We start from the raw sequence: 21,638 nt of genomic DNA, 5'->3' as shown, positions 1-21,638 counted from the left end.
TGGGCTACCTACTGAGTTTCAGGCCAGCTTAAGGGTTACAGAATAGGGCACTTTCCTCAAAATTAAAACTAAAACATGATAAGAGCAGCAAAAGATTTGCCTTTCATCAATGGTAAGAGTGGAGGAGGAGTATTATTTAGAAATACAAACATCATTTTAAAAAATCCATAGGTGGTCGTAAAGATTAGGAAACTGTTTGTCCTGGGATGATGAGAGATTTAATAGGTAGAACAAGACCACAGAAGAAACAGGGAGTTGGGTCTTCTAGGCTCCACTTCTTATGGTGCATGGGGCCACTTACAGATGTTACTTCTGCTTGACATTATGCCAATTTTATGTTGACATGTGCCTTTACCAGTTAAAGATATTTTTAAGTTAATATAGCACAGAGCAAATTTCCTAATTTAATGTTGGGTTAGCTTTAATGAATTGTAGTTGAAATTTCAATGGAGGAATACACTTGACTTTTTATTTTTCAGTGCAACTTTTCTTCAAATGTCTACCTAATTATTATCTTATTATGAATTCTATTTGCTCTTGATTTTGCTATATCTCATCTCATTGGAAAAATACTTGCCTGGAGTGGGGTCTTTGTCTTATTTTTAGACTTATAATCTTCAAAGTTATTTTAAAACACTAGTTCAAACATTGGGAGTATAGCTCACTGCTATGATGTTTGCTCAGGAAGTATAAGGCTATACGTTTAATTCATAGGATGAGGGTCTTAAAGCCCACACCCACAGTAACACACTTACTCCAAGAGGGTCACACTTTCTAACAGTGCCACTCCCGGAGTGTATAAGATATATACAAGCCATCATCACATCAATGAATGATTGGGTGGGAATTGTATCTGCCTTATATAATAGAGAAAGATGTCCCAATATCTTAATATCTTAATAATGATATTAGTAAGAATAATAATAAATACAAAAGGAGAAAGAAAAACTAAAAAATATGAATAGAGAAACAGAAGAAACTGCGACAAAGCATTGACTCTTAGAAAATGGAGAAACAAGAACACCTTCTAGGGTACTTGCCTTTGCTATCTTCATTTCAATAATTATTGATAATGATAAATTTCATATTTCATGGCTTTCCAGGCAATAAGTGTGATTTTGGTGCCTGAGGATATTGTAAAATTGACTGCCATAATTAGGGTCACATCCCATGCTCATAGTTTTTCTTTGTTCTCAAAGCACATTGTTTCTCATATGACGAGACCATTTATTGTGGCCTTTCAAGATTCTGGACCCATGGGTTTGTGGCTCTTCAAGCTGCCATTAATGCTGCCATCATAGAAGTGAGTACAATGTCTGATGAAAATTAATTCTACTCAGTTTTATGAACATATCAGTAGACAGCTACGTCCTCTCATTCTCTCAGTATCATTTACTCTTTCATGATGATTTATTATTCACCTGCTCAGATTTCTCCAATAAAGTTCACCAAAGTTGCTGCATTACCAGGTATAGCAGAACAATAGCAACATGGACAGAAAAAGACTTTTTTCTCTAGGGAATCAGTCCTCTTAGGAAGCCAGACATGTAATCACATAATTATTAGCACAGGAAATGTATCATTATGGAATGATAAACAGTGATCATGTCTGTAAAGGAGGGAACAATGATGGACTACTTCCTTTTTTCTGTATCATTTGTTTCTCCCCACTTACCTACTATTCTCAACTTAGATGGAAGGATTCCTATTAATGAGATCCTTATCAATTGCCTTAATTAAGGTTTTCTGCTGTGAACAGACACCAATACCAAGGCAACTATTATGAGGACAATATTTTGTTGGGGCTGGCTTATAGGTTCAGAAATTCAGTCCATTATCATCAAGGCAGGAGGATGGCAGTATCCAGGCAGGCATGGTGCAGGAGGAACTGAGAGTTCTACATCTTGATCTGAAAGCTCTTAGCAGAATACTGACTTCAAGGCAGCTAGGATGAGGGTCTTAAAGCCCACACCCACAGTGCCACTCCCTGAATTTACAGGGTATATACAAACCATCATCATATCAAAGATTGATTGAGTGGGAAGTGTATCTGCCTTGTATAATAAAGAAAGATGCACCAAGAGAGATAGACAATGATAAACATGAAGTTGATAAAACTTGGAGTAATGTGGGCAAATTAGGATGAGAGATTTGACTCTAGAGTCTAAGTAACAGTTACAGAACATGTGAGAAGAAACTCAGGCTAACTTCCCATCCAGACGAATCAGTTATATCTTCAGGGGAAGCAGGATGCTTCACTTAAGTATCATTGTTGTTCATGTTTTCTTCACTGATATCTTTGTTTAGGTCACAACAAATCACTCAGTCATGGAAGAGATGATGTCACTTACTGGAAAATACATCAAGATAGATACTTTCATTGGGCAAGAGGGAACAATGACAGACTACTTCCTTTTTTTCTGTATCATTTGTTTTTCCCCACTTACCTACTATATCTCCGCTGGTGTTACAAGAGAAAGGAAAAAGATGAAGGGATTGATGACAGTAATGGGCCTTCGGGATTCAGCATTCTGGTGAGTGAGTGGAGGGGCTCAGAAAAAGTGAACTTCTAGGGACAAAGCACCATTGGGAAGCAGGAATGTAGCTCAGCTGGTAGAGGGCTTGCCTGGCATGCTTAAAAACTTGAGTTTGATCCTTAACACTCTATAAACTGGGCACGGTGGCACACACACATAACCTCAACTCTCGAAGAGTAGAGGAAGAATAAGCAGAAATTAAAGGTCATCTACGACCATGTACAGTATTCAAGGTCAACATCAGGTGCATGTCACTGTCTCAAACAAAGCCTCTGTCATTATTAGAACATTTTCTGAATTACATGGGATCTCCTTGATATAATGCTTGATAGAAAAAAACCTGGAATTTATCACACTTAACTCTGAGATGAGCAGTAAGTTACAGATTTGCCACTGAGTGATATTTCAGCTATTGTACAACCAATATCTATTGCTTTCAGATTCACGAAAAATCTAATGGTAGATAAAATGCTTGCTTTAGAGAAGTGGCCGCTTCCTCCCTAATGCTGTGAGTCTTTATGTTGTGGTGACCCTCCAACCACAAAAATTATTTCCATTGTTATTTCATAATTTTCATTGTGACTACTGTTATGGATCATAATGTAAATATTTTTGGAGATGGGATTTTACCAAAGGGGTCATGATCCACAGGATGATAACCACTGCAGAGGTTTCTGTTGCTCTTGGAAAAACCAAGCAATTTATTCAATCACTTAGTTTATTATGCTAAAAGCATTATGGAAAAATTCACTGTAGAGCTGAATATATTAAAGGCTATGCTCCCCAAGAAGTAGCTTTATCCAAGAGAAACAAAAGAGCAAGAAAATAAAATAAACACTCACTTATGACTCATTTGCCCCTTGCCAGTTGTGTTATCACAGGAAAATGACATACATCAGTGAGCCTCAGTCTCTGCCTCTGCAAAGGTGGGTGGATAATATCCAATTATACCATCCTCGCATGCTTGTTGACATGATTAAATATGCTCACTCTTTCTAAAAAATATTTTCTTATTTTATGTGTACAGGTGTTTTGCCTGCATGTATGTCTGTACATCACATGCATGTCTGGTGCCCACAAAGGCTAGATGATATGTTCTATATATTTGTGAATTGCCACATGGATGCTAGGAATCAAACCTGGGTCCTCAGCAAGAATAGTCAGTGCTCTTACCCACTGAGTCACACTTCTGGCCCCTAAGTAAAACCTTAACCTAAACTTTGAAAAGTATTTGGTGATTGGTAGGTACTCAATATTAACGTGTATTTGGGAAGTTGGTTATGGTCTGCATATGAAATAGCATAAACTTCAAGTTGAAAGACCAGGTTTCTACTCTTCAATTACCATTAAGTGACATGGTCTTGCTTAGTCATGGAATATGTAAGAATCATGCCATAGTAAAAGCATTATTTAATCCACAGGGTTTTTTTTTTTAAATAATAGTATAGATAACAGAGTATTCTATTTGCTTGACAAAAATGATGGGCTGGATGTTAGGTGTATCGTATACTTTATAAATTACAAAATGGTAATAGTTGGGTTCAATTTATATATGAGAGGAAAGAGCCTTTTAACTGGACAAAAGGGGGAAATGTGGATTGCTGTCTATATGCAGGTGAGTGCAGGCACAAGATAAGGCTAGAGCTTGTGATTGGGCAGTGGATAAAGAAGGCAGGCTGAGAGTTTTAGAGATGGGAGAGATAAGGAGACACAAAGAGAAGAAAGGAAGAGAGATGGAGGAAGAGAAAGAACCAGATCTGCATGGCTTTAAATAGCCACAGGTAGCTATGAATAGCATAGAAGGGATGGATAGTTAGAGGACTATTTGTCCAATCTAGGTGGGAAGTTTATATCAATATCTATTGGCTCTGAGTTCATTATATGGGTGTTTGGTGGATTGAGAATAGCCTCTCATAGGCTCTCTTCATGGTGCTAAGCATCAACTCCTTTGCATGAACCCTTCAGTCCTGGGCCATCAATTGCAAATTGAGGCTACCCCTTCACCAATGACCTCCCATGGGCTCTCACTGTGCTGAGCCTCAGCTGCTCTTCAGGACCTCTTCATGCCTTCAAAACCAGTACCACCTGTGACTCTTACATATTACCAAGTCCTGCTGCAGCACAAGGTACAACGTTGGCTATCTCTGGAACACAGCCTCTGTGTGCTCTCAGAAAACACTTCCCAGAAGATGTCACCTCAGTGATGCTGGTCTCTTCTTAATCACCACTAATTTCTTAGCTCCAGCTAACCAGCATCAATAATGCAAATAATTATAATTATAAATAATAATGCATCAGTAATGCAAAGTCTTTGCTTTAGTAGTTCTGTTATCTTGTTAATCACAGCTAATTCTTCAGCCCCAGCTAACCAGAACCACAGAATCTTTAAAATCAAAACAGCAACCTGATAAGAGTCTTTAATCTTCCCTCTGAAATTTCACAAGCCAGGCCTTCATCTTCTGCACTGTTCTCAACATTATCTTCCAACCTCCTACAGAACATCCCACAGAGCTCTTAACACCAAATGGATTTTCTAGCTCAAAGTTTCAAAGTCCTTCCACAGTCCTCCCCAAAACATGGTTAGGTTGCCACAGGAATATCCCACTCCCGGTACTAAGTTGTTTTAGTCAGGGTTTCTATTCCTGCACAAACATCATGACCAAGAAGCAAGTTGGGGAGGAAAGGGTTTATTTAGCTTACTGCCACATTGCTGTTGATCACCAAAGGAAGTCAAGACTGGAACTCAAGCAGGTCAGGAAGCAGGAGCTGATGCAGAGGCCATGGAGGGATGTTTCTTACTGGCTTGCTTCCCCTGGCTTGCTCAGTTTGCTTTCTTATAAAGTCCAAGACTACCAGCCCAGTGATGGTACCACCCACAAAGGGCCCTTCCCTGATAATCACTAATTGAGAAAATAAATGCCTTACAATTGGATCTCATGGAACTCAACTGAAGCTCCTTTCTCTGTGATAACTCCAGATTGTGTCAAGTTGACACAAAACCAGCCAGTACAGTCTCTTCCTGAGCTCCTGGAAATCACTGGCTATTTTCATGTCTATAAGCTCACTTATTTTCAAGTTGGGATCTATATAATGTTTTGTGAGACTGGTCAGGAAAACTGTAGGCCGTTGAGGTGAAGCTATAACTTAAGATTTATATTCTTAACTTGAAAAAACTAATGTATATTGCATGAGTGGGAATTGCATGCCTAGGAATTTCATGTGTAATCAGGAGCAGGAAACATTTGTCTTATTCTCAAGCTCCTACAAGTTAATATCCATGCATCTGTGAGGTCAGTAGAAATGAGTCAGCTCTTTTTTGGTAGGATTCTGTTTTGTATGTTGGGTCAGTAAATGATACTGTAGAGAAAGTAAGAAATGCTATAAGAATTGCCTATCAACAAAAATATAACTTGTTATTATGACTACAATAATATATTCATATAGGATTTTTTACTGGCCATTAAATTTATGTATTAGTACCAGTGTGGTCTTGTATGTGCATGCATGTATACATGTATGGTGGCCAGAAATCAACTCTAGTGTCACATCTCAGCTATTGTTCATCTTATTTATTCAGAGTCTTTGGCCTGAGATTCAAGGGTTTGATTTCACTGACTAACTAGAGATATCTTGCCAACTACTGGCCAAGAGAATCTATCTGTCTCCTTTCCCTAGTTCTGGAATTACAAGCATCCACCATTGTGCACAGTTTTTGTTTGATTTTTGTAGGTTCTGGAAATTAAACTCCTGTCTTCATGCTTGCATGCCAAGCACTTTCTCTACCAAGCTATCTCTCTATATCTTTTTATCAATGTTCTTGAGACTTATAAAGTTAAAACTATATGAATTTTAAGACTATAACTTGTCAGATAGTATTAATGAAGAAAAAGAAAACAGGCAAATACATGTTTTGTAATAATAATATGAACCAGAAAAATCATCCTACCTTAAGTAAAATATGGCTGATATTAAGAGCATTTGATGTTCCTATAAGGAGAAAGAGAAAGTCAATTATAAGCACAACAAGGGAAAGGGGGATGTATAGAATTAGGCACTCTTGCTTTTTTATAAAGCCACTAAAGAAGAAGTTAGAACAGAGAACCTTTGCATAGGACAAAGAGACTCCAACTTACTTCTCAGCAATGGTAACTCAGCAAGACACATGTACGTCCATACTCAATGGAAAAGACCGTCAATGTGCATGAGATTTGTCTTGAATCTTTGTATTCATTCTAAATCACTACATTTGGTTCATATATTCTAGAAGATCCTGTGAATTTTGGCAGGAGAGTGAGTATGTGACTGAAAGAAAGGTCACATGAGTACCCAGAATAGGATCTCTTTTTTGTCTAACCATGAATACTAATGAAATTCTGTTTTTTTATCAGGCTGTCCTGGGGGTTGCTCTATGGAGTCATTATCTTCGTTGTGACCCTTCTCTTGACATTTATTGTAAAATTGGTCCAATTTGTCTTTTTGACTGGATTTATGGTGATCTTCCTTCTCTTTTTCTTCTATGGCTTATCTCTGGTAAGTTGCTGAATACAAACTCCACTTGGCTTTTATTTCTGAGAAACAAAGTTGGTATCCATCAGGTGATTTCTTTATATACCTGCTTTGTATTTACATGAAACAATCTGTAGTGATTTATCTATAGATTTGTGTAGCTCTAACTTTCTGTAAAATTAGTAGAGGAAAGTTGTAGTTTTATACAGGAAATAATTTGTTTTGTTATAGTAATAACTCTTAGATAAACTAAAACCAACTGGGTCTTTTCTTGCTGTAGGTCTCTTTGTCTTTCCTAATGAGTGTCTTACTAAGGAAGACGTTCCTCACTGACCTGATGGTGTTCTTTCTCACTGTTTCCTGCGGAAGTCTTGGATTCACAGCATTGTACAGATACCTTCCTGTATCCTTGGAGTGGCTTCTAAGTTTGCTCAGCCCCTTTGCCTTTATGCTTGGGATGACCCAGGTGAGTGGGAAGCTAGTTAGCTTACTAATATATTTCTGAAATATTTTCCTCCTTGGAACTCAATAGTCTTACAGTCATTTCTATAGGTAGCCTTTTAAGCACTATAGTTTGACAGAACATACTTATGAGGTTTCCAAGATGGAAAAGTCACATTCTCCTAGAAAATAAGGACTTTTGTATGTAAAAAGATGAATAGATTAATATTCAGTATACATATATTCAGAATATATATTCAGTATATATTCAAAATACAGTATATACTGTTTTGTCACATCCCAAAGTTTGTTATAAGTTGAATTTAAACTGATGTGTCCCATCTTATTTAATTTTAAAAGGCTCATGTGATTTAATTCTGAAGCAGTAACATAAAGTAAAATAAAATGAAAATGAGTGTTTTGGATGCTCAACTATTGACTAGGAAATCCCTTTTTGATTACTCAAGTAGTTTTCCTTCTCTTACTCAGCTCTTAAACTGATCAGAGAGACTCTCTCAGCTATAGAATAAGTCTAATTATTTATTCTCCATTATGTTTGATGTGATGATAAGAATTGATGTGTGTGTGTGTGTGTGTGTGTGTGTGTGTGTGTGTGTTTATGGCTGTCAAGGTTGTTTTTATTAAACATCTATTTGGGTGTTTGTGCACACACACATACACATGCTTACCTGTGTGCAGGCCCTGACAGAGGCTGGAAGCGAGTATTAGATACCCTGAAGCAGAAGCTACAGGTCTTTGTGAGCCACCAAGTATGGGTGCTAGAAACAGAACATGAGTTCTCTGCAAGAGCAGCAAGTTCCCTTAACCACTCAGGCAACTCTCCCACACCATCAGTCAGTTTGACTGTCTTTGTTTAAACATAAGAGGCATTATTGTTAGCTTTTGGCTATCATGCAGCATCTCCCAGAGCATCTTTTCTTTCCCCCATTCCCAATTCAGCAAGGTCTTACCCGACTGCCATACCTTCACTACATTCTTTTTCCATCTAATATGTGCCTCGTTTAGAACACACATTCTAAATGTGATTACTTAATGTGTACTAAATGTGATTACTTAAATGTGTCATAGTTGTATATAATTTTGTTTTCCAGTCAACATCTGTAATCTAGGCAGCCGGGCAGTTAGACTTTGTCTTTCAGGAAATGGCAGAATGTAATAGTTACAACCCATGAAATAGCTAAGCTGTTTTTTTAAAAAGTGATCATTTGCCTTTAACTTACTGGGTTATTTTTGATTTCCAGCTCTTACGCTTGGATTATGATGTGAATTCAAATGCAGATCCCATGGGCAACCCAAATGTAGTCATTGGTACAATCTTCATGCTGTTTTTTGATGGTGTCTTCTACCTGATGTTGACATTCTACTTTGAAAAGGTTTTACCAAGTAAGTCGTTCCATGATAAGACTTAATGGCATGCTTGTAATCCCGCTTCTTTTTTTTTTAATTATTAATTAGAGATTTACATAGTGAGATTTTAAAATACGTCCTTCAAGCACATCACCCATAACTTGAGTATGACCATTTACAGGATAGACAGCAAGCAGAGTCACTCAGGGAGGATCTGGATTATTATTCATGGAATATGCAGCCTTTTAGATGAGTGTGTGTATGTTGTTAATTTCTCTTTGTCTCTTTTTCCTTCCTACACTTAGGGCCTTTAGTTCCTTAATGTCTCTAGTTGCTTATAGATCTGCAGTTCTGAATTCTTTCTGCATATTTGGGCCATGTAATAAGCTTTAATATTTAACTGATGAATAAGCATAAGTATACATCATCCACACTATGAAACGTATTATATGCTTTGGAACATAGGTACATTGTGCCTTACTCAGTAGAGCTAGTCAATACATATGTATTACTCTCACATTTGTTTTTGTGATAATCTACTTTTTGAGATTTTTTTCAAGAGTACAAGACACTGTTATTAACTCTGGTACTTTGTTCTGAGGTAGCTTAAATTCACTGTTCCCCTTTTTACTGAAATTCTATGGGGTTTTGGTGAGAATTTCCTAAGTCTCTCTCTGCTATTTCGGCCCCCATGGTTGTCATTCTACTCTGTGTTTATGAATTCAACTCTTTATTTCCACAGATATCAGATGAGAGGGTAGTTTTCCTACTGTGCTTAATTCCCTTCGTTTAACAATAGTTCAGCTGGGCGGTAGTGGCTCATGCCTTTAATCCCAGCACTTGGGAGGCAGAGGCAGGAGGATTTCTGACTTCAAGGCCAGCCTGGGTTACAGAGTGAGTTCCAGGACAGCCAGGGCTATACAGAGAAACCCTGTCTCGAAAAAAAAAAAACCAAAACCAAACAAAACAAAACAAAAAAACCAAAACCAACCAAACAAAACAAACAAACAAAAACAAAAAACAAAAAACCCAATAGTTTAGTTCACTCATGCCATTATAGGGGATATAAAGCAAGACCAAACCCTGCTCAAGCCAAGACTGCCTTACCCATCCTTGCCCCTGGTGCGAGCAGCTCTAGGGTGCCTAGAGTATCAAAGTCAGTCAAGGTGGTCATAATATGCAGCCATTCTACAATATATAATCACATAAGAAGGGCATTTATGATTGTATTTCTTTTCAATTTATTAATTCATAGAAGCTTCTCAAAGTCTGTGATTTTTGTCTTGTTGGCTAATACAACTCAAACATCCCGAGAGGGCTCAATATAGCCTAGGACTCAGTTAATATCCATGAAAGGATCTTTTCTTTGCTCCTGTCTGCCATACCTTCTCTGCTCAAGAATACAGACAGTTCTTCTTATGTGCATTTCCTATTCAAGAGGCCATGTCCAATGCTCCATCCCAGGGCAGTCATAAGTGAACATATGAAGATAGGTGAATCAGTAAGAAGCACCAATAGAGGGATTTTTTTTTCTTTAGTTAATAGTTGATTTGCCTAATTTTGAGAGAATCATATATGCATAGTGATTGTTTCTGTTAACTTTTCCAAAGTTTACTGAATAATATTTTACTCAATTTATCATCTTTGTTAATGTGTATAACATAGATGAATAGTTTGAATATATTTGCATATCTATGCATATATTCTTAGTTACATTTATGTTTAGGTATAGTGTTTCATTATATGTACATTACATATATAAATTATATACAAATATTTAAGTAATTGCATATCTATTGTAAGTTTTATAATACATTATATGTAATTATATAAGTATATAATATAATTAACTGTAATATAATTATGATTATGTAAAATTAAGTATATATACAATATATACCCATATATGATTATATTTATATATGTAATCACATATAATTATATATAAAGAACATATTTATATATTTCATTTCCTGTACTGATGAAACAAAATGCTCTAGTGAAGGAAACACACATTCCAACTAATTTGGACCTAAATTAGACAATTTTGCCTAAGAAATGTTTAGAAATACTTTTTGTGCTTTAATGTTTGAAGTTTTTGCTTTTATTGTTAAACTGAAAAAAAAATCCTTGTTTGGGGGTCAAATTGTAGTCTTCTTTTCCAGTGTGCTCTTGTTTTAAGTGAACACAAAACTGCTAATTTTTCATTCTTATTATTACAGAAAGATATAACTTTATTTTTTAATCCCTAAAGGTTTCTTAATCTTTGAATTTCCACCAAGTGTTTTTGTTGACAAACTTTCTTACATCCTCTGCCTCTTTATGATAGAAGCATCTTAATCAAATGGCTGCTCTTCCACTTAGGCAAATTAAGCATGTATTTAATTGTTTCCTTTGGATGTTGGTTAAAACGTTGGACAATTTGTCATACAATTCATTTTTTCTCAAGAATAAATCTAAAAATTAAATCTAATTTGATATATTGCTCTTCCCATATATACTTAACGATATTTTATATTGCTTTGGTAGTTCCCACTTCTCTCTCTATATATATATATGTATGTACATGTATATATTTCTATGTATATCGTTTATGTTTTACTTCCTTGTTAGGAGATATATTTTTGCTGAGTGCAGAGCTCTAAACTGGCAGGTTTGTTTTTATTTCAACAGTACAAATTTGCTGATTTTAATCTCATTTAAGTGTATGCCATCACCATCTTCTGGCTGCTGTGGTCCCCAACAGGAAGTGCCTGTTCATCCTTATCTTTATTTCCTTCTTTTATGTCCATTTATTTCAGCAACTTTTTATGATTTTTCCTTTCTTTTCATTGCTTTTAAGCCTTCTGATTTTGAAATGACTTTGTGTTCTGTGTGTATGTGTCGATGTGTGTATATGTGTGAGTATGCACGTGTGTGAGCAAGTGTTCTTGTTTAGAGGTGGAGAGGGGCTTAGAATGGTGGCTGATCCAATGTACAACTGCACTGGTTAAACAGATGAATACGGACGCCGACAGTCACCCTTGTTTTTCCTGAAGTCCTCATTTTGGTCAGGACAAAATCCAGCAGATCGGACAGCCCTTGACAATGAAACGGACTATGAGTTTTCTGATGACTCTTTTGAACCAGTGTCTACAGAATTCCACGGGAAGGAAGCCATCAGGTAAGATCGGATGTAGTGTGGATCAAGGTTAGGTGTGGGGTCATGCTATCTTCAGCCTAAAGCTTGCTCCAGACATGCAGTTAACCCATGTAAACCTTCTACTGAGTCCTTCATGGGGCTCTGACCTAATCTCATCTGCATTGCCTGTAACTTTCTGTCCTTTATTCTTTTAAAAACAATACCATGCTGCTGTTAGTGCCAAACTTCAGACTTTCAGACTTAAGACAATAGAAGCCACAACTCAAGCAAACGGCTTCTCTGCCTGTCCCTTGTTGCCTCTCTTGTCTCTTCTTTTTCTTCTTGTCTTTTTCTTCGGTTCAGGGCGTCACTCCTTCACCTTATTAGTTACACCACCCATTTTCTCTCACTCATCTGAATATTCCTTTCTTGATGCATTCATCTTTTCTACAAAGAAGACCAAGGAGAAGGGGAAAGCAAAAGCCTGGGGGAGAACAGGAAATCAGATGCATGTGCCTCTCAGTCACGCACATCTGCATTCTGGGTTACGGTTAAATACCTGTTTCATGCAGTACTCAATGCATTTAATTCAAATAAGGAAGAAATCCTTAAGGTCTTTATCTTAGCAACTTATTTACTTTTAATTTCATTTTATTGTTTTACTTATTCACTTTACATCCCGCTCACTGCCCATACAACACTTTTTAAAATAATATTTACTTATTCTTTAAGAAGTTTCTAAATATATACAGTGTATATATTTTAAGCACCCAACACCCTACTAGCCACTTCCAACTCTGCCTGCTCCCCTCTAGCATGTCTTTTTCCCAACTTCAAATTCTCTTCATTCAAAAATAATTATATCCCATTGAGTCCAATTAATGCTGCCTATTTGCACATGTATATTGTGGGACTACTCACTGGAGTGTGGGTAAGCTATCAGTGGTCTCACCTCCAAGGAAAAATGACTCTTTCTTAGCAACCTTCAACTCCCAATGGCTCCTCAAGTAGGGGTATCTCTCATGAATCCATAGTTGAATTCTTACTGCTTGATCTTTCGCAGATAGTCAGGGCTACTGTGAGCTTGTGAGTAACAGCCATGTCATCAGCAGGAATAGAACTTCCCAGCATCTCTCTCCATCTTCCATCTTTCATGTCCTTTCTATCTTCTGTTCCTCTACGTTCCCTGAGCCTGGGCAGCTGAAAGTGTTGGCATTTTCAATTTCTAATCATAACTTTCAATTTCCAACTTGTAGCCTGCCCCATAGATATCCTTCTTGCTCTGCTTTTGGATAATTTTAAACTTCAGGCAGAGAAAGTCATATCAAGACAATGGTTTTTTTTTTTTGTCTACTAGTCTTTCTTGTTTTCTCTCTGTTATCTCACTGAATAAAAAGTGAGGAGAAAGAATAGGGCGTTAGTATTTAGTAAAGTGAGAAACCTGTTTTTTCTTTCTTTTTATTTAAAGTATTTTTATTTTCATGCTTTGTGTTTGGGTCATTTTTTTCCCCTACCCAACTCTTCCCAGATCCTGCCAACCTCTCTACCTACCTAACTTCATACTCTATGACCTTTCTCTTTCTCAACCCTCCCATCATAAAATCAAACCAACCAAACCAAAAGTAATAAGACAAAAAAAAGTCAAAACAAAACAAAATGAAACAACTCCTTCCCCCCAAAGAACCTATCATGTTCATTTTGTGTTGGCCTGCCCTAGAGTGTGGTTGAGATACTCAGTGGTACTCTATGGGAGAAAAAGGATTTTCCCTCTCCAGCAGGTATCAGTTGCAAATAGCTTCTTGGTTAGAATTAGATCTCATGTCCACTTCTCCATGCTGGGATTTTGTCATGTTTGAACCTGTACAGGGCTTGTGCATCCTGTCACATTCTCCAGGAATTCATGTGTGCATCAGCCCTGTTGTGTCTAGAACAGTGTTCTCATGTTGTGGTGACCCCCAACCATAAAATTATTTTGTTGTTACTTCTTAAGTGTAATTTTGCTACTGTTATGAGCTGTAATGTAAGTGTCTGATATGCAGAATATCTCATATGTGACCTCAAAGGGGTCACAACCACAGGTTGAGAACCACTGGCCTAGAAGATGCTGTTTATTAATCAAGCCTATTTATCAAGCCTGACTCTTAGCACCATGTCTTGCTGCATCCTCTTCCTTGTAGGTCCCAGAGCCTTACTTGAGGCGAGACGTTTGATAAAGGCATCTCCTTTAGGGTTGATTGATCCCAGGTCTCTCACTATGCACAATGCCTAGTTGTCTCTGTGTTAATTACCATCTTCTGGGGGAAAAAGCTGCAGAAAATCTATTTCTATTTTAACCATTGTACATGGACCCTGAGTTGTTTCAGAAAAGAGAGTCAGGGGGAAAAAAACCTGAATGTATATTTACCTGATAGAATGCAACCAGATAGATCGAATGGCTATGTTTCCAGAGCCAGCATGATTTTAAATTGCAACATATAGAATTTAGTCTTTAGCAATACTATAAATTATTAATGTTTACACCCCTCTTAGTGGCCAAAATCTTCATTATATAGTGAATAGCATCCAATTCTTTTCACGGACCACTTCTTCAACATGCAACATGAAACACTTCGTTAATCTTCAAATGCAGTGTATATACTGTTAGTATTCCTCCTTTCAGAACAGGAAAGCAGAGTTCTAAGAAATAACTATATTTGTCGGCTATTTAATGGTTAGAGTCCAATGATGGCTAGAACCTCTGATATTGTTCATGGCGTTTCTTCTTCTTGCCCGTTGATACTGCCTGGCTGACCTGAAGAGATTCTGGACTTCATGCAGACGTTTTCTCTAACATCTGTAAAATGTTATGTTCCCTACTCAGCCTTGCTATGGTAGTTGTCTGGGTTGTTTCATTTTCTTGCTTACCCCATCACTACAGCGGCTTGAACAGTGTCCAAGCCTCAGCTCACATCAAAGGCCTTTCCTCCAGGTGAGCTCAGGCACTGGTCAGTCGTTACAACACTGGCTGAAGTACCATTGCTGTCTAACCCATAGCTAAGTGAAGCTCACATGCTCTCCCTCATATCCTTGCACCCCAAATTCACGTAAAGATTCCAGCCAGACTTGGAGTTAAGATAATAAAGGAAAGCGTTGCTCCTTAAACATTTTATCTCCTGCTCTCTTTCTCAGAATCAGGAATCTTACAAAAGACTACATACAGAAGTCTAAGCGCACAGAGGCTTTGAAAGGTAAGTAACAAAGGTAGAAAAAAAATATTGGTTTTTAGTCAGTTAACTTTTCTCTCAGTGAGCAATTCTAAACGGTGCAAATGGGTATTGAATCTCCCGTCCCCCAACCCCCTACAACTGAACTAATATTGGCATGCTGTGTAATTTTGAGTGTTAATTTAGAGTATTAATTTTGATTTAATAAGTGAATGGATGTGTACTTTCATAAATTTTAGTCACACTATAAATACATAGGCACTGTATGAGCCCTGAATCAAAGCTCCATTTGTGATGTTATACTTCATGCTGCTTGCCTCTCAGATCTGACACTGGATGTTTATAAAGGCCAGATTACTGCAATCCTTGGTCACAGTGGCGCTGGGAAATCAACACTGTTAAATGTCCTCAGTGGGTTGTGTGTTCCCACCAAAGGTGAGAGACAGAGGCTTTCCTCTAATTTGGCAAATGAATCGACTGTGCTTTTGTTAGACATCTGAGCATTTTGTATAGGCAGAGATAATTAATCTTACATTATTCTTTTACAAAATATATATGTTATTAACAAAAATGTACAGAATTTTAGTATTTTAGAATACTCAAAATTTTTATAGAATTAAGTTTCAATAGATATTGATCACACTTTTCTGTAAAGTAACCTTGAAAACCAGCAACTTTTAAAATGTGATTGGAAAGGTCTCTCAATCCCACTGTTTTGACTGTAGCTTACGGCCTAGAATGGCTTTGCCTACATGTCTGAGACTTTAGCTGGTCTATTTCTCCCTCTCCCTCTCCCTCTCCCTCTCTCCATTCCCTCTTGCTACTCTCTCTCTCTCTCTCTCTCTCTCTCTCTCTCTCTCTCTCTCTTGTCTCCCTTCCCTCTCTCTTCTCTCTGTTTTCTCTCTCTTCTCTCTCTTCCTCTTTCTCTCATTCCTCTTTCTGGGAATTTCTAAGCCTGAAGTTCCAAGGACTTTGAGCTGCAAGGCAGAATCAATGTCAATGTAAAACAACTTTTCTGTGTACTCTGATTGCTATTGCCTCATACTCCATTGTTCAAAGCAAGTTGTGTGTGTAGCCAAGGGAGCAGAGAGGTTGATCTTAATGGTAAAACATAGAATGTACCATATTCTCAAATATAGGTGAGATCAAAATACTAAAATGAAATTTGGAAAAAAAATGATCACAGGAGTAAGATAAAATCACATATCTAATTTCAGTTGGTAAAGTTTTTTTTTAAAAGTTACATTAAGGATGCCATGCTATCCTGATAATGTCTTTTGAAACCCTTATTTATAGGTTGGGTCACTATCCATAATAACAAACTCTCAGAAATGACTGACTTGGAAAATATCAGCAAGCTCACTGGAGTTTGTCCACAATGCAATGTGCAATTTGACTTCCTCACCGTACGAGAAAATCTTAGGCTATTTGCTAAAATAAAAGGGATTCAAGCACATGAAGTGGATAACGAGGTACATGATGTGTTAAACTAACATAAAAATTTAAACTTTTAGTAAAAATGCTTAATCCTTTTTACTTTGACTTTGGTTGCATTAAATCACCTCCATATCGATATATTAAAGGTTGGCTGCAAAGATATGGGAATAACAAATACTTGTAATCTGTGATATTCTCCTAGATCACTAAATATATTCCTTTCATCTTAACAAATCTTAGATAAGTAATGGAATTTCTTCATGTTCAAATGAGATTGAATTATGAAGAGGTAAATCATTTCCCCCAAGTCGTATGTCAAGTAAGCCTAAAGTCATATGAAACCCAAACAGACAACTCTGCTTATTACAAGCCATTATACTTTATTGTATCATATATAAAGACATTTTAGTTATGATTTGAATGTTCTTTTTGTGTATGTGCAGGTACAAAGAGTTTTGCTGGAGCTGGAGATGAAAAATATTCAGGATATTCTTGTTCAAAACCTAAGTGGTGGACAGAAGAGAAAACTGACATTTGGAATCGCCATTTTAGGAGACCCTCAAGTAAGTCAGACTGGATTCATTGACAAATTTAATCTGGAATCAAACAACCTCCTCATCCAGGAAGGGCGCCGTGATGGAGATCATTCAGTGAACAGTAAGCTAAGTACATACCTAGGCTCTGTGATCCCTGTTCTTATAGTTAGTGAAAGACATTTCCTCTCATTGCTCCTCTAGATTTTCCTGCTGGATGAACCCACTGCTGGGCTGGATCCCTTTTCAAGGCACCGGGTGTGGAATTTCCTGAAGGAGCGCAAAGCCGACCGTGTGGTCCTCTTCAGCACGCAGTTCATGGATGAGGCTGACATCCTGGCTGGTAATGGCTGGCTTGCTTAAGCATCATGATGAGCACTTAGGTCTGAAAATCTCAAATTACCTTCTTTGCTGCTGCCTTTGTGCTGTTAGATGCTATGACCCAGGACCGAGCTCTCTCTCTCTGACAAAAGTTTGAGGTGTTTTTTTTTTTTCCTTCATGTTTATAGCATCATGGTGACACAATGTCCTTCTTAGGAAGCTCACTAACTGCAAGATAAATGGCATTAAGTTGCATTGCATAATTGAATTGATCTCTTCAACTTGAAAGATCTGTGCACAGCCAGATAAAATACATGTTCATGCTTATCTGCATCAAAACTGGTCATGTCACTCATTCTGTTACCTGACAGACAAATAATCTACATAATCATCCAAGATGATGTTGGGGTTTTTTTGAGCCATAATTGCATTCTACTTTTAAAGTTGTCAAAACTCCTCTGCAGCTCATCACACCTCGCATTTCTCTAAAATAAACGGTGTCTCCCATCACTGCTTCTTCCTCTTCAGACAGGAAAGTGTTCATCTCCAAGGGGAAGCTGAAGTGTGCAGGTTCATCCTTGTTTCTGAAGAAGAAATGGGGGATTGGTTATCACCTAAGGTAGGCTTCCTAGGGGAAGGTGGGGGTAGACTAGAGCTGGGCTGGAGAAGAAGGGCTTGCTGGCTGGGATCACTGCAAGAGAGGAGGGAGACACAGGGATGGGGAGGAGTTAAGAGGAATGAACGAGTGAATACAATCGGAACCCTATAGATGTATGGAATTTCAAAGAATTAATAAAAATGTATTTTAAAAGAAAATTCATATGTGTATAAGTGTGTTTGTGTGTGTGTGTGTGTGTGCGTGTGTAAATGTGTACACATGTGCATACCTGTGTGCATGTAGGAAGAGGTAAAGGGTGAAAGGGTAGGGAAGACTGGGATAAAAGATGCCTGGCATACTATAATGGAAATACTAGAAAACAAAGCATATATGTAGTTAAATGTCTACACTATTTGATTACTCCAAAGTCCTACAACTTTCTCAAACTTGAGGAGACTGTATTTAACATCATTACTATCATTAACCTAGAAGAGTAATACCATCTCTTAACCTAGTTTGTAAGAAGCTTATCTGCTTGACTGATTTATCTCTTTATTTCAAGTTGGCGTGACCTGTTTTTTACATTGAATTTATAAATGCTCTTCCCTGGTTAATTTTGGGTGTCAGAGACTATTTTCAAATGACCTATTTCAATTTTTAATTAACAGCTTGCAGCTGAGTGAATCCTGTGTGCATGAAAGAATAACCTCACTTGTCAAACAGCACATCCCAGATTCCAAGTTGTTGGCAGAAAGCGAAGGGAAACTGAACTACATATTACCCCTGGAAAGAACAAACAAATTTCCAGGTAACACATTAGCCATGAGCTATAACATGAAATCCACAATAATAATGAGTAACATGCAGAGTCAGACTGCTGTGCATGGAGTAAAGTATTAAGCATTTGAGATGAAGCATCACTCAGAATTCTCATAATTATAATAAAAGCTTGATACAATGACTGCTACACCTTAGAGACAGGGAATGAACGGAAGCAGAGGGTGAAGTTAATTCACAAAAGTCACTCTTTTAAAGATGAGTTCTGCCTCCAACCCCATCCTGTCAGAAGTGACGCTGTGTTAAATCCTTTGGTCTTTGTTTCAAATACTAGAACCATTTCAGATTTCCTCAATGGTTCCTCACAATGATGGCGCTAAACACAGATTCATAGAAGCAGTGTGAAACTAATGCAGGATAAACTGACTCTTATTGGTGCTTTCATTTTGAAAACTGAGTTGTATGTATCTTACCAGACAACAGATAATATAGGACAACTTGCCATAAGATAAGAAAAATAAAAGAACAGAGCAAAAAAGTAACAATAAAAAAAAATGGGAGTTTACCAAAACCTTGAAGGAATTTGTCCTTAGGTAGATAAGCCAAAGCTATATATGCTGACATCCAGCAGAGGTAAAAATGATTGCATAGTTAGTGTTAGTGTGACACATGGACTGTTTCATCATAACCATTTAGAAATAACTAAATGCTGGAAACATTGTATCATAATGCCCAATGACTTTTAAGTCTCTTGTTTGCTTTTCATAGACCTTCAATATCATTGATGTTTATTGCAATATGCTAGGGCTTGTAAATTTGCAATGAATATAGTGATTTGAAACTTGGCTTCACTCATTGGCTAAAAGTCCTGTTATGTGTTTTGTTTTTTGTTTGTTTTGTTTTTCTTTTTTTCATTTTATTTTGGTTTTGGCTATGACTTCAGAAAATATCCTTGTTTTCAGGCCATTGTATAAAGTAGAAAAATCATGCTTGGTTTTCAGCACGTTTGTCTCAGATCACTAGGGACTAAGAGAGATCGTGTTAAGTGAACGAGATCAAGAAGAATTTAACTAAGGTGGTATCTTAATTACTGTTCTATTGTGTAAGGAGACACCATGACCATGACAACTTTCATAAAAGAAAGTGTTTAATTGGAGACTTGTTCACAGTTTCAAAGGGTTAACTCCATGACCATCGATGTGGCGAGCAAACGGTTACTCCATGACCATCGATGTGGCGAGCATAGTAGCAGATGGGTGTGATGATGCTCGGTCAGTACTTGAGAGCTTGACACCATGATCCAAAGGCAGCAGGCAAAGAAAAAGACTGGGCATGATACGGTCTTTTGAACCATCATTGCCCACCCCCAAGGATATGCTTCCTCCAACAAATACATACTTAATTTCATCAAGAACATACTTCCTTCCCAAGCAGTTTTAAACTTGTGACTAAGCACTCAAATATATGACCCTCTGGGGGCCATTCTCATTCAAACCTCCACAGGCAGATAACTTACTAGCTGAGGAAATCCAAACATGCACTTTGTTTGAAGATATCAATATGATTTAGAGTCACGAGGAAGTGTTGGTTGAACATTCCAATTAAAAGGATGGTCTAATCTAGAAACCAACCAAGCTTCAGGTAGAGTGAAACCTGTCTGTCTGTCAGTGCTTACTAACCACTGAAGACTGGGACAGCCCCTAGGTCAGCAAGGATTAGCTGCCAATAGCACCTCGGGGAAGGTGAGGTCTCATGAGCATCTTTCCATCCACAAATTGGCATTGAAGGGCCCAGTCTTCTACAGGTCTAGTTCAGGTAGTCAGAAGTGCTCTATGTACATCATTGCAATACCCATGTCATATCCACAGTGTGTTGGGTAGGGGTGCATGCATGCTATAATTTGAATGCGGTCAGAGGACAATTTGTAGGAAAATTCTTCCCTTCAACATTATGGGTTTCAGGAAGTAAAATAAGGTCACCTGGTTTGGTCACAAGTACCTTTACTATCTAAGTCATTTCTCTAGCCCTAGCTCCATCCATTTTCCTGAAATCTTCATAATTTATTTTTTTGTGATGGCTGAAAAAGAAGAATTATATTGTGTGCAGGCACCACACAATTTATCAATTAATCAGCTGATACAAATCTAGGTTTATCTCATTTTCCTATCTATTGTGAACATGGAGCAATGAACATAAATGTATAGATATCTCTGTAATGGGATATAGAGGCCTCTGAGTGTAGGAGTTGTCATATGGTAGTTCTATTTTGTTTGTTTGTTTGTTAGCTTTTTGAGAAATCTTCATGTTTTCGTAGTTGCTAAACCAACTCAGCACCAGTGAATAGGAGTGCAACTTCCCCCATATCTTCACCAGCATCTGTTATTATCTGTTGTTTTTTAAAATGTTATTATTACATTTTTATGATCTCCTTTCTGACTGAGATGAGAAGGGATATCACAGTAGATTTAACTTGAATTTCCCTGATGACCATACACTTAAAAAGTGTTCCTTAGATCTTTATAGGGATCTTGAGAGATGCCCAGATTTGGGAATTGAGAACTATGGTGTTTCCATAACAACACTGACCGAGGTTTTTCTGAAACTGGAAGGAAAATCAGCGATCGACCAGTCAGGTAGGTGAAAGGACAGAAGCCATCATGCTCTGTCCATTTCAACAATCATAATGTTTAATGTTGTTGTTGTGTTGCTGTTGTTGCTGTTTTGTCCCTCTTCTTCTTCTTCTTTTCTTTCTTCTTCTTCTTCTTCTTCTTCTTCTTCTTCTTCTTCTTCTTCTTC

The 21,638-nt window shown here is 37.5% G+C and overlaps 1 protein-coding gene across 1 annotated transcript in view; it reads left to right on the top strand.

Moving 5' to 3' along the window:
- The window catches only part of LOC116077233 (ATP-binding cassette sub-family A member 8-A), a 73,417-nt gene that overhangs the window by 10,941 nt on the left and 40,838 nt on the right, over positions 1-21,638 (top strand). Inside the window, exons 5-18 of the mRNA XM_031351623.1 lie at positions 1,200-1,303; positions 2,308-2,534; positions 6,926-7,067; positions 7,324-7,509; positions 8,747-8,888; positions 11,850-12,015; positions 15,142-15,200; positions 15,501-15,611; positions 16,473-16,648; positions 17,057-17,176; positions 17,351-17,489; positions 17,996-18,086; positions 18,734-18,873; positions 21,356-21,475. Of these exons, the coding sequence (XP_031207483.1) occupies positions 1,200-1,303; positions 2,308-2,534; positions 6,926-7,067; positions 7,324-7,509; positions 8,747-8,888; positions 11,850-12,015; positions 15,142-15,200; positions 15,501-15,611; positions 16,473-16,648; positions 17,057-17,176; positions 17,351-17,489; positions 17,996-18,086; positions 18,734-18,873; positions 21,356-21,475 (1,923 nt within the window). The remainder of the gene's footprint in view (positions 1-1,199; positions 1,304-2,307; positions 2,535-6,925; positions 7,068-7,323; positions 7,510-8,746; positions 8,889-11,849; positions 12,016-15,141; positions 15,201-15,500; positions 15,612-16,472; positions 16,649-17,056; positions 17,177-17,350; positions 17,490-17,995; positions 18,087-18,733; positions 18,874-21,355; positions 21,476-21,638) is intronic.

Source organism: Mastomys coucha, unplaced genomic scaffold, assembly GCF_008632895.1.
Source record: "Mastomys coucha isolate ucsf_1 unplaced genomic scaffold, UCSF_Mcou_1 pScaffold5, whole genome shotgun sequence".
NCBI classification, from domain to species: domain Eukaryota; kingdom Metazoa; phylum Chordata; class Mammalia; order Rodentia; family Muridae; genus Mastomys; species Mastomys coucha.
This window is presented reverse-complemented; position numbering and strand designations above follow the sequence as displayed.